At 43.5% G+C, this 12,519-nt stretch overlaps 1 protein-coding gene across 1 annotated transcript in view; it reads right to left on the reverse strand.

The window, feature by feature from the left end:
• The window catches only part of LOC130276642 (twisted gastrulation protein homolog 1-A-like), a 31,761-nt gene that overhangs the window by 7,998 nt on the left and 11,244 nt on the right, over positions 1 to 12,519 (reverse strand). The window contains exons 3-4 of the mRNA XM_056526301.1: positions 2,430 to 2,529; positions 2,103 to 2,312 (exon numbers count right to left, since the gene is read on the reverse strand). Coding sequence (XP_056382276.1) covers positions 2,103 to 2,312; positions 2,430 to 2,529 — 310 coding nt within the window. The remainder of the gene's footprint in view (positions 1 to 2,102; positions 2,313 to 2,429; positions 2,530 to 12,519) is intronic.

Raw genomic sequence — 12,519 nt, forward strand, 5'->3', positions numbered from 1 at the left:
ATAGTTCCCCCCACATTAGGTTGTCAGCATAGTTCCCCCCCCCCCACAGTAGGTTATCATCAAAGTCCCCCCACATTAGGTTGTCAGCATAGTTCCCCCCACATTAGGTTGTCAGCATAGTTCCCCCCACATTAGGTTGTCAGCATAGTTCCCCCACATTCGGTTGTCAGCATAGTTCCCCCACATTAAGTTGGCAGTATAGTTCCCCCCCACATTAGGTTGGCAGTATAGTTCCCCACACATTTGTTTGGCAGTATAGTTCCCCCCCCCCCCCACACATTAGGTTGGCAGTATAGTTCCCCCCCCCACATTAGGTTGGCAGTATAGTTCCCCCCCCCCCCACATTAGGTTGGCAGTATAGTTCCCCCCCCCCCCACATTAGGTTGGCAGTATAGTTCCCCCACATTAGGTTGGAAGTGTAGTTCCCCCACATTAGGATGGCAATATAGTTCCCCCCACATTAGGGCTGGCAGTATAGTTCCCCCAAATTAGGTAGCAGTGGTCCCCACAGACATACAGCCTTCAGCCATATACAGTGTATGGCTGGTGGCTGTAGGTCTATGTACTGCCCCACTTCAGTGCCCCGACCACCGCTCCTTTGGTCAGAGGTCATAATCTACTACTATGGTCTATAGGCCATAGCAGTAGGTCCCGGTACCGGAGGAGCGGTGGTCGGAGCACTGAAGATGACGTGCCACTGGTAACTTACCATGCACGCATCCTCCTCCTCCTCGCTGCTCTGCTCCGCTCCTATGGGTGCACGTATGGGATGTCAGTGATGTCCCTGTGTGCGCTACCTCCTGGCTGCCCCTGCATTTTTAAAGTTAACGCGGGGCTGCAGAAAGGTAACCGGGACATCCTTGTGTCCCGAAAAGATCTTTTGGGACACAGGGATGTCCCGAATGTGACGGAAAAATTTATCTCAGGAGGGGGGCTGGATCCGCCACTGGGTATGCTGCACGATTTATTAAGCCTTTTGAAGGTTCTGTAAACAGGTGGCAATCAACAAGATTTGCACTCTTTTCCTGCAGCTAGTCGGCCAGTCTTAAAGGGCCATTAAAGGGAATGTGTCATCAGAAAAGAGCCTATAGATTAAATCAGGTTTTTATATTAACCATATTTATTAAGAATTTTGGTGATTGTTTTTCTATTTTTCCATTTTACTATCTATATTTATTATGAATTATTATTATTGTTATTAATAATAATAATAATCCTTAAAGCTTGCAGTTTCCATTCTGGCCACTAGGCCAAAAACTAAGCTGAGAATTCCTGTTCTGCACAGATCACTTCCCAGAAACGCATTTCTTTAAAGCACAGACAGAAGTACACTGAAATGTAACACCAGTATATAGATAACACTGCACCATTCCCAGTAGAGATCAACATCCTCCTCTATGAAGAATGACCTTTGAAAAAGTCACAGAGAATGCTCAGTAACGTCTCCAGTTCATCTGAATGGACCTGTCTAATGTTGTCTATGGTTTATGGAGCCTGCTGTACCTTATCACTAAAGCATATCACTAAATGCTGTTAAAAACAGCTCAGGCAAGATGACAGCACACATAATAATGTACAAAAAATAACAAATAATTGCAATCAGGAAATAGAAACACAAAGTGAGTAATACTTGATTTCCTTTTGGTTCACCTGCACTATAACCGTATATTTTGTGTTTAGTGTGGCTGAATCAGCTGTCAGTTTCCCTTCAATCATCTTAAACACTGTTGTCCTAGTATAGGATGTAATGTACTAATGTAATGTAATAATGTAAATATCCATCTTCTCCTTGCAATGTCAGGGATCATGAGTTCTTGGTTTAAGAACTGAATAATGTAACTTGGTCTAGCATGAAAAGAATATACAGTAGATTCCATAATTGCTCACTATACTTTTAAGCATTGTATCCTGTCTTGAAACCTAGGCACTTTCTGTGGTCTAGTTTACATAGTGCAGTGTTTCATGCTTCTTTTGTAACTAAAACAAGAAGTGAAAGCAAAAAAGTCTATCTTTTATACTTTTCATTCTCTTCAGGATCCACTCTTGGAATTGGTTAACAAAACAAAACAATTGTCTTCTTCATATTCTGCCATATACAGTACCTGTGTGTGCACCAAGCAATATGTGATCCTGGTTAGATTTCTGACTGAGCTCTTTAGTGACAGGCAGTGTGTGAATGCTCCAGTCCATAGCTGCATCTCCTTGCAGTTCACTCAGTGATTGAAACAGAGAAGGCAGTGGGACAGGCAACACCTCCAGTGAACTTCTTCGGGCTGCATGCTTTTGACTTCCCTTATTTTCACTGCACAAACCTGAGATATAGCAAGAGGGTGAAATGTTTTCCAGTGTATGTAGAATGAGAGCTTCACACAGCAGTCTATGAAGTACACGTCTTACATAATAGTGATGATGTCATGCAGGTTGCTTACCTACACAACTGCAGCACTGGTCCCAAAGACTCCCAAGACACAGCATGCAATCCTGACAGCAGGGACAGTCATCTTCTTTAATGTTGCACTGACAGAGCTCCTTAGGAGAGAGAATTTAAAGGTTCAGTCTGATCTATCCAGGCAATGTGTAGAAGAGGGTTCCCAAGTTGCAAATAGACTTAAAGAGTACCTGTCACGAACTAAACTTTTAATATATTGTTCTTTTTTGTAATTATAAGACACTTTGCTATTTACTTGCTGTTAAAATTCTCAACCTTTATACGTTTTTAATGTGATTGAAAAAACGGCCACTAGGTGGCTCTGTTCTGTTCCTTGCCGCAAGTCAGTTAGTTTGGACAAAACTCAGGAAGTGTGTGCAGGCATGGTGAGGCACAGATCTCATAGGCTTCAGTGACGTCACACCTGCTGGGGAACACCCACTTTCTCCTGCCGTGAGCTCACACAATGTGAGCAAGGGGAAAGGTATTATACAGAGCTTTTTAAAGCTCAGAGAAAAAAATTAAGGGCAGCTAGGGTGCTAGGAGGAGTTGGGGAATACAGTCTGAGGTTAGTTTAGAAAATATGGTTTGATGACATGTACTCTTTAACCCTTAATGACGACGTTTTTTTTATTTTACTTTAATTTTTGCATTTTTTTTTCCTCCTCACCTTCTAAAAATCATAACACTTTCAATTTTCCACCTACAGGTGTTAATACATCAGTAAGTAAAATCTGTGGCCATAGTTCTAGCATTTGGAAAGCAGAGTATAATTCTACTAGATCAGATTTATACTTTGCAATTATCTATCATTTGCAGGATAGGGGATAAGTGTTTGATTGGGGGGGGATCCGAATGCTGAGACCCTCAGCGATCTCCTGTACGGGGCCCCGGCTCTGCAGGAAGCATGGAGGCCACATCAGGCCGACACGCCCCCTCCATGTATCTTTATGGGAAAGGTGGAGATGTAGCATTCGTGCATCCCGCCTCTCCCATAGAGCTGAATGGTGGGGGAGTGTCTGTTGACCTCTTAGTGAGGTCAACGACACAAACATTAGCCGCGCAGAGTTAAGACAGTTCCAAAACCCCTGCGATCAGACACTTATCCCCTAACCTGCGGATAGGGGATAAGTTGTCTATGGCTGCAGTACTCCTTGAAAATGGTCTTTAGAACTAAATACAGACATTATGTCCTTTAACCCCTTAACGACCATGGACGTGTATACATGTCCATGTACCGTTAAGCAGGTATCGCGCGGGTATGGTGCTGATTCTTGTAGCTGAGGTCTGGCGTTAATAGCTGACTTGCAGCGATCGCCGTGGACGGCTATTAACCCTTCAGATCGCCGCTGCCAAAGCTGACAGCGGAGTCTAAAGGTACCTTTAACTGCTCCATGGTAATCCACTGCTGGGCGATCCACTGCTGAGGTAGCCGGAAGGCATACCTCACGTCCTGTGCTGGCTGCAGCTCTGACACTGATAAAGCCTGGCAGAACCAAGCTTTATCAATCAAGCGCAGAGCACACAGATCAATGTGGTTCTATGGAACCACATTGATCTGTATGAGGAATCTAATGACTCCTCCTAAAAGTCCCCTAAGGGGACTAAAAGTGTAAAAAAAAAAAAAGGTTTACAAAAGTTTAAAAACATACACATTAACCCCTTCCTTATTAAAAGTTTAAATCACCCCCCCCCCCCCCTTTTCCCAAATTCCATATAAAAAATATATAAACATAATATAAATAAACATATGTGGTTTCTTTGGACCCTTAATATATGGACATCTTAAGAAATCTGGAGCCATCAGCAGTAATGGACTACCACACAGACGCCTGGCTTTGATCCACAAAGCATCTATGGATACAGATAAGTGTACATAACAGCACATCTTAACCAGCACATGTATATTATCATCGGGAGATATCTCTTTAAATCACTGAGATGGTAGCTATATCAATGTATTACTGAGAGTATGAATCTGCAGATTTAGCCCCTATCACACTGAATGTTTCATCTATAGATGCAGCAAAGTTACATCATACTATACTGCAATTTTCATCCACTACACTAACTTGGATAATGTGATGAGCGGCTATGTATTAAATGTGGAAGCAGTGGAGAAGTATACCGCAGAGTGTGAATATCTGTTAAACCAACTGCGAATATATATAAATACATCAGACAACTACGGTAAGTCATAATATAATGGTGTACCTCTTGCTTGAGGTGAAATGCAGTTTAAATATGGACTATTGCCATAGTTGTTGAACATAAGTGAACTATCAAAACCGCAGAGTGTGAACACAAGTGAAGTATTAATACTGCAGAGTGTGAACTGGCTATAGAAGTGCACTTGATGGGGCTTCTTTCTGTGCTTTGACAAATAGACTATAGTGCTGATGTACACAGGAGACTGTCTCCAAACGCTGGTTAATATGGATGATTTAAATGTAAGGACTATCCTGGGATTTAAGTGACATCCACATATGTTGAAATTGGTGGACTGCCATTAACCACGATTTTTTCTGTCAATGAAAATATCTTTTTCTGACAGAAGGATGTATGTCTATGGACGTGGATGTGCCGTAGTGTGAACTGTGGATTTTTGTTGTTGGTCTCTACTCTCTAACCAATAGTTCATCCACCTTGGTCATCAAGGGACTTTAATATGTCTGGACAGTAAATTGGACTTTTGAGAGCACACCATTCCACTATTGGAGATTCCAGTAATGTGAACAGGCGCTTATTCGGCAGACCAAATAGCATCACCAATAGCTACATTGTAGCATACTGTGGGTGGACCTACCCGTGTATAGTCTATGCACATATACACAGTGTGAACATGGATCCTGGTTGTTCGCACCCCTGATAGGTGGTGTGACAGGGATGCGAATATACAGGAGATAGCTGTCTTGGAGAGTAATTATAGAGAAAATTGCATGCAATTGGACTGCCTGGTTGCAGTTAATTGTGTGCAGTTTAACCATACTCTGTACTTACAGTATATGTGCAATGGGTCATCTCTAGCATGAAGTAGTGAGGTACTAAAGTTGCGCTACAGTAAATTAGCCTCGCTTTTGGTAGAGATGATCGTTGTACAGCAGCATATTTTTGGTATATACTGATGGCGGCTCTTTAATTGTAATATTATATATTTTCTACTATTTCTATTGGTAATTTTTGTACATTTTAGGTGTGCACAGTAAAAGCTAAGTTTTAGAGTTTTTTTTGTAAACATATGTGGTATCGGCGCATGTGTAAATGTCCGAACTATAAAAATATAAGGTTAATTAAACTGCACGGTCAATGGCGTACACGTAAAAAAATGATAAATTCCATATTTTTTTGAAAATTTGTATACCTATAAATATGTATAAAAAGTGATCAAAAAGTCTGAACAAACATGGTACCGATAAAAACTTCAGATCATGGTGGAAAAAAAAATTATCCCCATACCACCCGTATACTGAAAAATAAATAAAAGTGTTAGGGGTCAGAAGAGGAAAATTTTAACCCCTTAAAACACAGCTCATTTTCACCTTAAAGGAGTAGTCCAGTGGTGATTCAGTGGTGAGCAACTTATCCCCTATCATAAGGATAGGGGATAAGTTGCAGATCGCGGGGGGTCCGACCGCTGGGGCCCCCTGCGATCTCCTGTACGGAGCCCCGACAGCCCGCTGGAAGGGGGCGTGTCGACCTCCGCACGAGGCGGCGGCCGACACGCCCCCTCAATACAACTCTATGGCAGAGCCGAAGCGCTGCCTTCGGCAATCTCCGGCTCTGCCATAGAGATGTATTGAGGGGGCGTGTCGGCCGCCGCCTCGTGCGGGGGTCGACACCCGCTATCTCGGCGGAGAGCCGGGGCCCCGTACAGAGAGATCGCAGGGGGCCCCAGCGGTCGGACCCCCCGCGATCTCAAACTTATCCCCTATCCTTAGGATAGGGGATAAGTTTTTCACCACTGGACTACCCCTTTAAGGACGCAGGCCTTTTTTGCAAATCTGACCACTGTCACTTTAAGCATTAATAACTCTGGGATGCTTTTACCTTTCATTCTGATTCTGAGATAGTTTTTTCGTGACATATTCTACTTTATGTTAGTGGTAAAATTTCGTTGATACTTGCATAATTTCTTGGTGAAAAATTCCAAAATTTCATGAAAGGAAAATGGAGATCCCAAATAAATTATATATTGATTCACATATACAATATGTCTACTTTGTGTTTGCATCATGAAGTTGACATGTTGTTACTTTTGGAAGACATCAGAGGGCTTCAAAGTATAGCAGCAATTTTCAAATTTTTCACAAAATTTTCAAAATCATAATTCTTAAGGGACCAGTTCAGGTTTGAAGTGGATTTGAGGGGTCTTCATATTAGAAATACCCCACAAATGACCCCATTATATAAACTGCACCCATCAAAGTATTCAAAATGACATTCAGTAAGTGTGTTAACCCTTTAGGTGTTTCACAGGAATAGCAGCAAAGTGAAGGAGAAAATTCAAAATCTTCCTTTTTTCCACTCGCATGTTCTTGTAGACCCAGTTTTTTAATTTTTACAAGGGGTAAAAGGAGAAAAATCTTCCTAAAATTTGTAACCCAATTTATCTCGAGTAAGGAAATACCTCATATGTGTATGTCAAGTGTTCTCTGGGTGCACTAGAGGGCTCAGAAGGGAAGGAGCGATAATAGGATTTTGGAGAGTGAATTTTTCTGAAATGATTTTTGGGGGGCATGTCACATTTAGGAAGCCCCTATGGTGCCAGAACAGAGAGAAAACCTCCACATGGCATACTACTTTGGAAACTACACCCCTCAGGGAACATAACAAGGGACCCAGTGAGCCTTAACACCCCACAGGTGTTTGACGACTTTTCGTTAAAGTTGGACGTGTACATGAATTTTTTTTCTCACTAAAATGCTGGTTTTTCCCCAAATTTTACATTTCTACAAGGGGTAATAGGAGAAAATGCCCCCCAAAATTTGTAACCCCATTTTCTTCTGAGTATGGAAATACCCCACTTGTGGACTAAAAGTGCTCTGCTGGCACACTACAATGCTCAGAAGAGAAGGAGCGCCATTGAGCTTATGGAGAGAGAATTTGGTTGGAATAGAAGTCGGGGGCCTTGTGCATTTACACAGCCCCCTGTGGTGCCATGGTGCCAGAACAGTGGACCCCGCCACATGTGACCCCATTTTGCAAACTACAGCCCCCACAGAATTTAATAAGGGGTGCAGTGAGCATTTACACTCCACTGGCTTTTGACAGATCCTTGGAACAGTGGGCTGTGCAAATGAAAAATTATTTTTTTCATTTTCACGGACCACTGTTCCAAAAATCTGTCAGACACCTGTGGGGCGTAAAAGCTCACTGCACCATTTATTTCATTCCGTGAGGGGTGTAGTTTTCAAAATGGGGTCACATGTGGGGGGTCCATTGTTCTGGCACTATGGGGGTTTTGTAAACACACGTTGCCTTGAATTCCGGACAAAATTTCTCTCCAAAATCCCAATGGCTCTCCTTCTCTTCTGAGCGTTGTAGTTCGCCCACAGAGCACTTGACATCCACATATGGGGTATGTTCTTACTCAGAAGAAATGGGGTTACAAATTTTGGGGGGCTTTTTTCCTATTTTCCCTTGTGAAAATGAAAAATTTAGGGTAACACCGGCATTTTTGTGAAAAAAAAAGTTTTTTCTTCATTTTCCCATCAAACTTTAACGTAAATTCGTAAAACACCTGTGGGGTGTTAAAGCTCACTATACCCCTTGTTACGTTCCATGAGGGGTGTAGTTTCCAAAATGGGGTCACATGTGGGTATTCATTTTTTTGTGTTTATGTCAGAACCGCTGTAAAATCAGCCACCCCTGTGCAAATCACCAATTTAGGCCTCAAATCTACATAGTGCGCTCTCACTCCTGAGCCATGTTGTGCACCCGCAGATCATTTTACGCCCACATATGGGGTATTTCCGTACTCAGGAGAAATTGCGTTACAAATTTTGGTGGTCTTTTCTTCCTTTTAACGCTTGTGAAAATAAAAAGTATGGGGCAACACCAGTATGTTAGTGTAAATTTTTTTATTTTTTTACATTAACAAGCTGGTGTAGCCCCCAAATTTTCCTTTTCATAAGGGGTAAAAGGAGAAAAATTTGTAGTGCAATTTCTTACGAGTACGGAAATACCCCATATGTGTCCCTAAACTGTTTCCTTGAAATACGACAGGGCTCTGAAGTGAGAGAGCGCCATGCGCATTTGAGGACTAAATTAGGGATTGCATAGGGGTGGACATAGGGGTATTCTATGCCAGTGATTCCCAAACACGGTGCCTCCAGCTGTTGCTAAACTCCCAGCATGCCTGGACAGTCAGTGGCTGTCCAGAAATGCTGGGAGTTGTTGTTTTGCAACAGCTGGAGGCTCTGTTTTGGAAACACTGCCGCACGATATGTTTTTATTTTTATTGGGGGGACAGTGTAAGGGGTGTATATGTAGTGTTTTACCTTTTATTATGTGTTAGTGTAGTGTAGTGTTTTTAGGGTACATTCGCACTGACGGGATTACAGTGAGTTTCCTGCTAGGAGTTTGCGCCGCGGCGAAAATTTGCCGCAGCTCAAACTTGAAGCAGGAAACTTACTGTAAATCTGCCCGTGTGAATGTACCCTGTACAAACCTCCAGCTGTTTCAAAACTACTTTTCAGTAAGGTTCTGTTACCTAATTCAGTATTTTCCAACCAGGGTGCCTCCAGCTGTTGCAAAACTACAACTGCCAGCATGTACTGATTGCCGAAGGGCATGCTGGGAGATGTAGTTATGCAACAGCTGGAGGTACGCAACTACAACTCCCAGTATGCCGAGACAGCTGTTTGGGCATGCTGGGATTTGCAGTTTTGCAACATCTGGAGGGCTACAGTTTAGAGACTACTGCACACTGATCTCCAAACTGTGGCCCTCCAGATTGTGCAAAACTACAAATCTCAGCATGCCCAGACAGTAAATTGGCTGTCTGGGCATGCTGGGAGATGTAGTTTTGCAACAGCTGGAGGCACACAACTACAACTCCTAGCATGCCCAGACAGCCTTTTGCAGCCGGGCATGCTAGGAGTTGTAGTTTTGCAACATCTGGAGAACCACTGTTTGGAGACCATTGGGTAGTGGTCTCCAAACTGTGATCCTCCAGATCTTGCAAAACTACAACTCCCGGCATGCCCAGACAGGCATTGACTGTCTGAGCATGCTGGGAGTTGTAGTTTTGCAACATCTGAAGGATCACAGTTTGGCGACCACTACACAGTGGTCTCCAAACAGTGGTTCTCCAGATGTTGCAAAACTACAACTCCAAGCATGTCCAGACAGTCTGGGCATGCTGGGAGTTGTAGTTTTGCAATATCTGGAGGATCACAGTTTGGCGCCCACTACACAGTGGTCTCCAAACAGTGGTCCTCCAGATGTTGCTAAACTACAACTCCCAGCATGCCCAGACAACCAATGCCTGTCTGGGCATGCCGGGAGTTGTAGTTTTGCGACATCTGGAGCATCACTCACCGGATAGTCAGATCCCGCCGCAGCCTGCAGGATCCGCCACCAGGTAAGAAGGACTTATTCCCTCTGTGCCCCGCTCTCCCCGGACTAACACATGTGGGCGGAGGTCTGGCAGCGGCGATGGCGGGTGCGTGGCGATGGCACTTACCCCCGCCATTGCCGCTGCCAGACCTCCGGATCACCGCTGCCGGACATCCGGATCTCCGCGCATCAGCCACACACGCATCGCCGCCCACCCCCCGCCGCCCCTACACACCCGATCGCTGATCGGGTTAATCAAATGGGGTCCCGGGGTGTCGGGCGGGAGTGGTCTCCTGCCGGACACCCCGGGACTTTAGCCAATTAACCCGATCAGCGCCGCGGGAGCGCGCAAATGAATGCCGCGAAGGTATCGCGTTATCCGCCGTATAAATGCGGCGTCCAGCGCGACGGGGGTTAAGCTGAACTTCTCACCTGCCGGAGACAACTGGAGGTGAAAAGTTCAGCCCCCGGGATGCAGCAGCAGCTGCAATTATGTGAATGACGGGTATACCCGTCACTCTGCGCGAATGCACTTCAGCAGCTGACGGGTATACCCGTCATTCTGCGTTAAGGGGTTAAACATACTAATTTTGGAGCATGTAGTTATCATTTTTTTAAAGTAGTAAAATAAAGAAAACCTATATACATTGGGTATCAGTGTAACTGTAACTGTATGGACCTACATAATAAATATATGGTGTAATTTTTATACTGAAAAGTGCACTGTGTACAATCAGAAGCCCCCAAAAGTTACAAAATGGCGTTTTTTTTTCCAATTTTGCCCCACAAATATTTTTTTTCTGGGTTTGCCGTGAATTTTGCAGTGAAATGATTGATATAATTACAAAGTACAATTGGTGGCGCAAAACATAAGCCCTCATATGAGTCTGTAGGTGCAAAATTGAAAGCGTTATGATTTTTAGAAAGTGATGAGGAAGAAATGAGAGTGCAAAAACTGAAAAAACAGTGGTCTTTAATGGGTTAAGAGCCATAATACATGAATACAACTTAAGCTGGCCATAGACACCAGATTTTGCTATTTTATCTTTTAACTTGTGGTTGACATCCCATCATATTATGGGGGCTTCATTCTTTACTTAAGAAGAGGAACATCAGATACAGGAGATAACCATCCTATCATTTGATCTTAAATGGGCATTGTCATTAATACAAATGTATGCTATTGCACTCCTTGTGGTAAATAAAAAAAATCTTTCTAATGTAGTTTGTTTAAAAATTATTTGTGTTTAAAAAAGCTGCCACTAGGTGTCTCCCTACTTGTCCAGAGCACATTTTCCCCCCATCTCTTGCTCAGACTTTGGACTCCTGCTGGCCTGGCAAAAGTCCAAAATCAGGAAACGAAGTTTGTAGTGCTGAGAGGTGTGTGCAGCCTTAGCCAATCATAGCTCAACTCACACTGAACTTCTCTAGACTGTGTGTAGCAGAGTGAGGGAGGAAGTTCTCCCCTGTATGGCTTCAGATGATGTAATGCCTGCTGGGCAACGCCCCTTCCTAGTCTGTTAATCTGACTGAGCCTGAGCAGAAAATACAGAACAATATCAAGTGTAAGGATTTCACTCTGGGGTTAGCTCTGGGATCTTCCTTGACACAGCCACAGGACACGTCTCTACTTCATTCAGCAGTCAAACAACAGTTCTTTATGCACGTCTGGCTCCTCGCCAGCTTTATTAGACAGGTTGCAGGATAAACAAAAATATAACACAGGAGCAAACAAAATCCTAGGCCGTCCACTACACATTAGTCCCTCTCTATCCACTGGTAAGCTAGTCTCCACAAGCTTAAAACACAGGTTTCCTGCAACCTTTACTCACTGTTCACACACAGGGTTTGTAGCCTCTTGCTGTGTGTACTAAGACCCCTTGTCTGTCCACTTCACTGGTGGGGGTCACTCACAGCGCCTGGCTGTGTGCTCCTCACATGGACCCCTTTCTCCCCCCCAAAGCCACCTTGCTGTCTACTGGGGAGAGCCCAGACTATTATGTTTCCTTTCCTTATATCTAGACTTCCCACACTTCTGCTGGCCTCATTAATTAGGTGCCTGATGAGCATCTCTGCTAGTTTACCTAGGATAAAGGTCTTGGAAAAACACCCTTCAATTCCCTTTAAACCTGCCTCAATGCCACACAAGGTAGAAAATTAAAAAATAATAAAACTAAAGGCATGGGGTGGTTTATTATGATGGGGCAGTGAACTGGGAGGATTATAAAATTTAACAAGATCTTGAGAGGTACTCTTTAATGTAAATTTTCATATTATATTTCTTAAGTAAGTCGGCAATTTTGACCACTTATGCTACAATATGAAACCAGTTGACACATATGTGGCACAAAACTGTAGTGCATAAGGGCACTTTTAAAAGGTTGAGAATTACACCTATATTACACTTATGTGAAACTGGCCTAATTAGTAGCTTGGATATAAATGGAAGATTGGAGATGGGACTAGTTGTCTGTCAAGAGGTGTGCAAATGCAAAACATTTATGGCTTTACTTTAGGATCCACGGTGCAAT

Source organism: Hyla sarda, chromosome 1 (genome assembly GCF_029499605.1).
Source record: "Hyla sarda isolate aHylSar1 chromosome 1, aHylSar1.hap1, whole genome shotgun sequence".
Lineage (NCBI taxonomy): Eukaryota > Metazoa > Chordata > Amphibia > Anura > Hylidae > Hyla > Hyla sarda.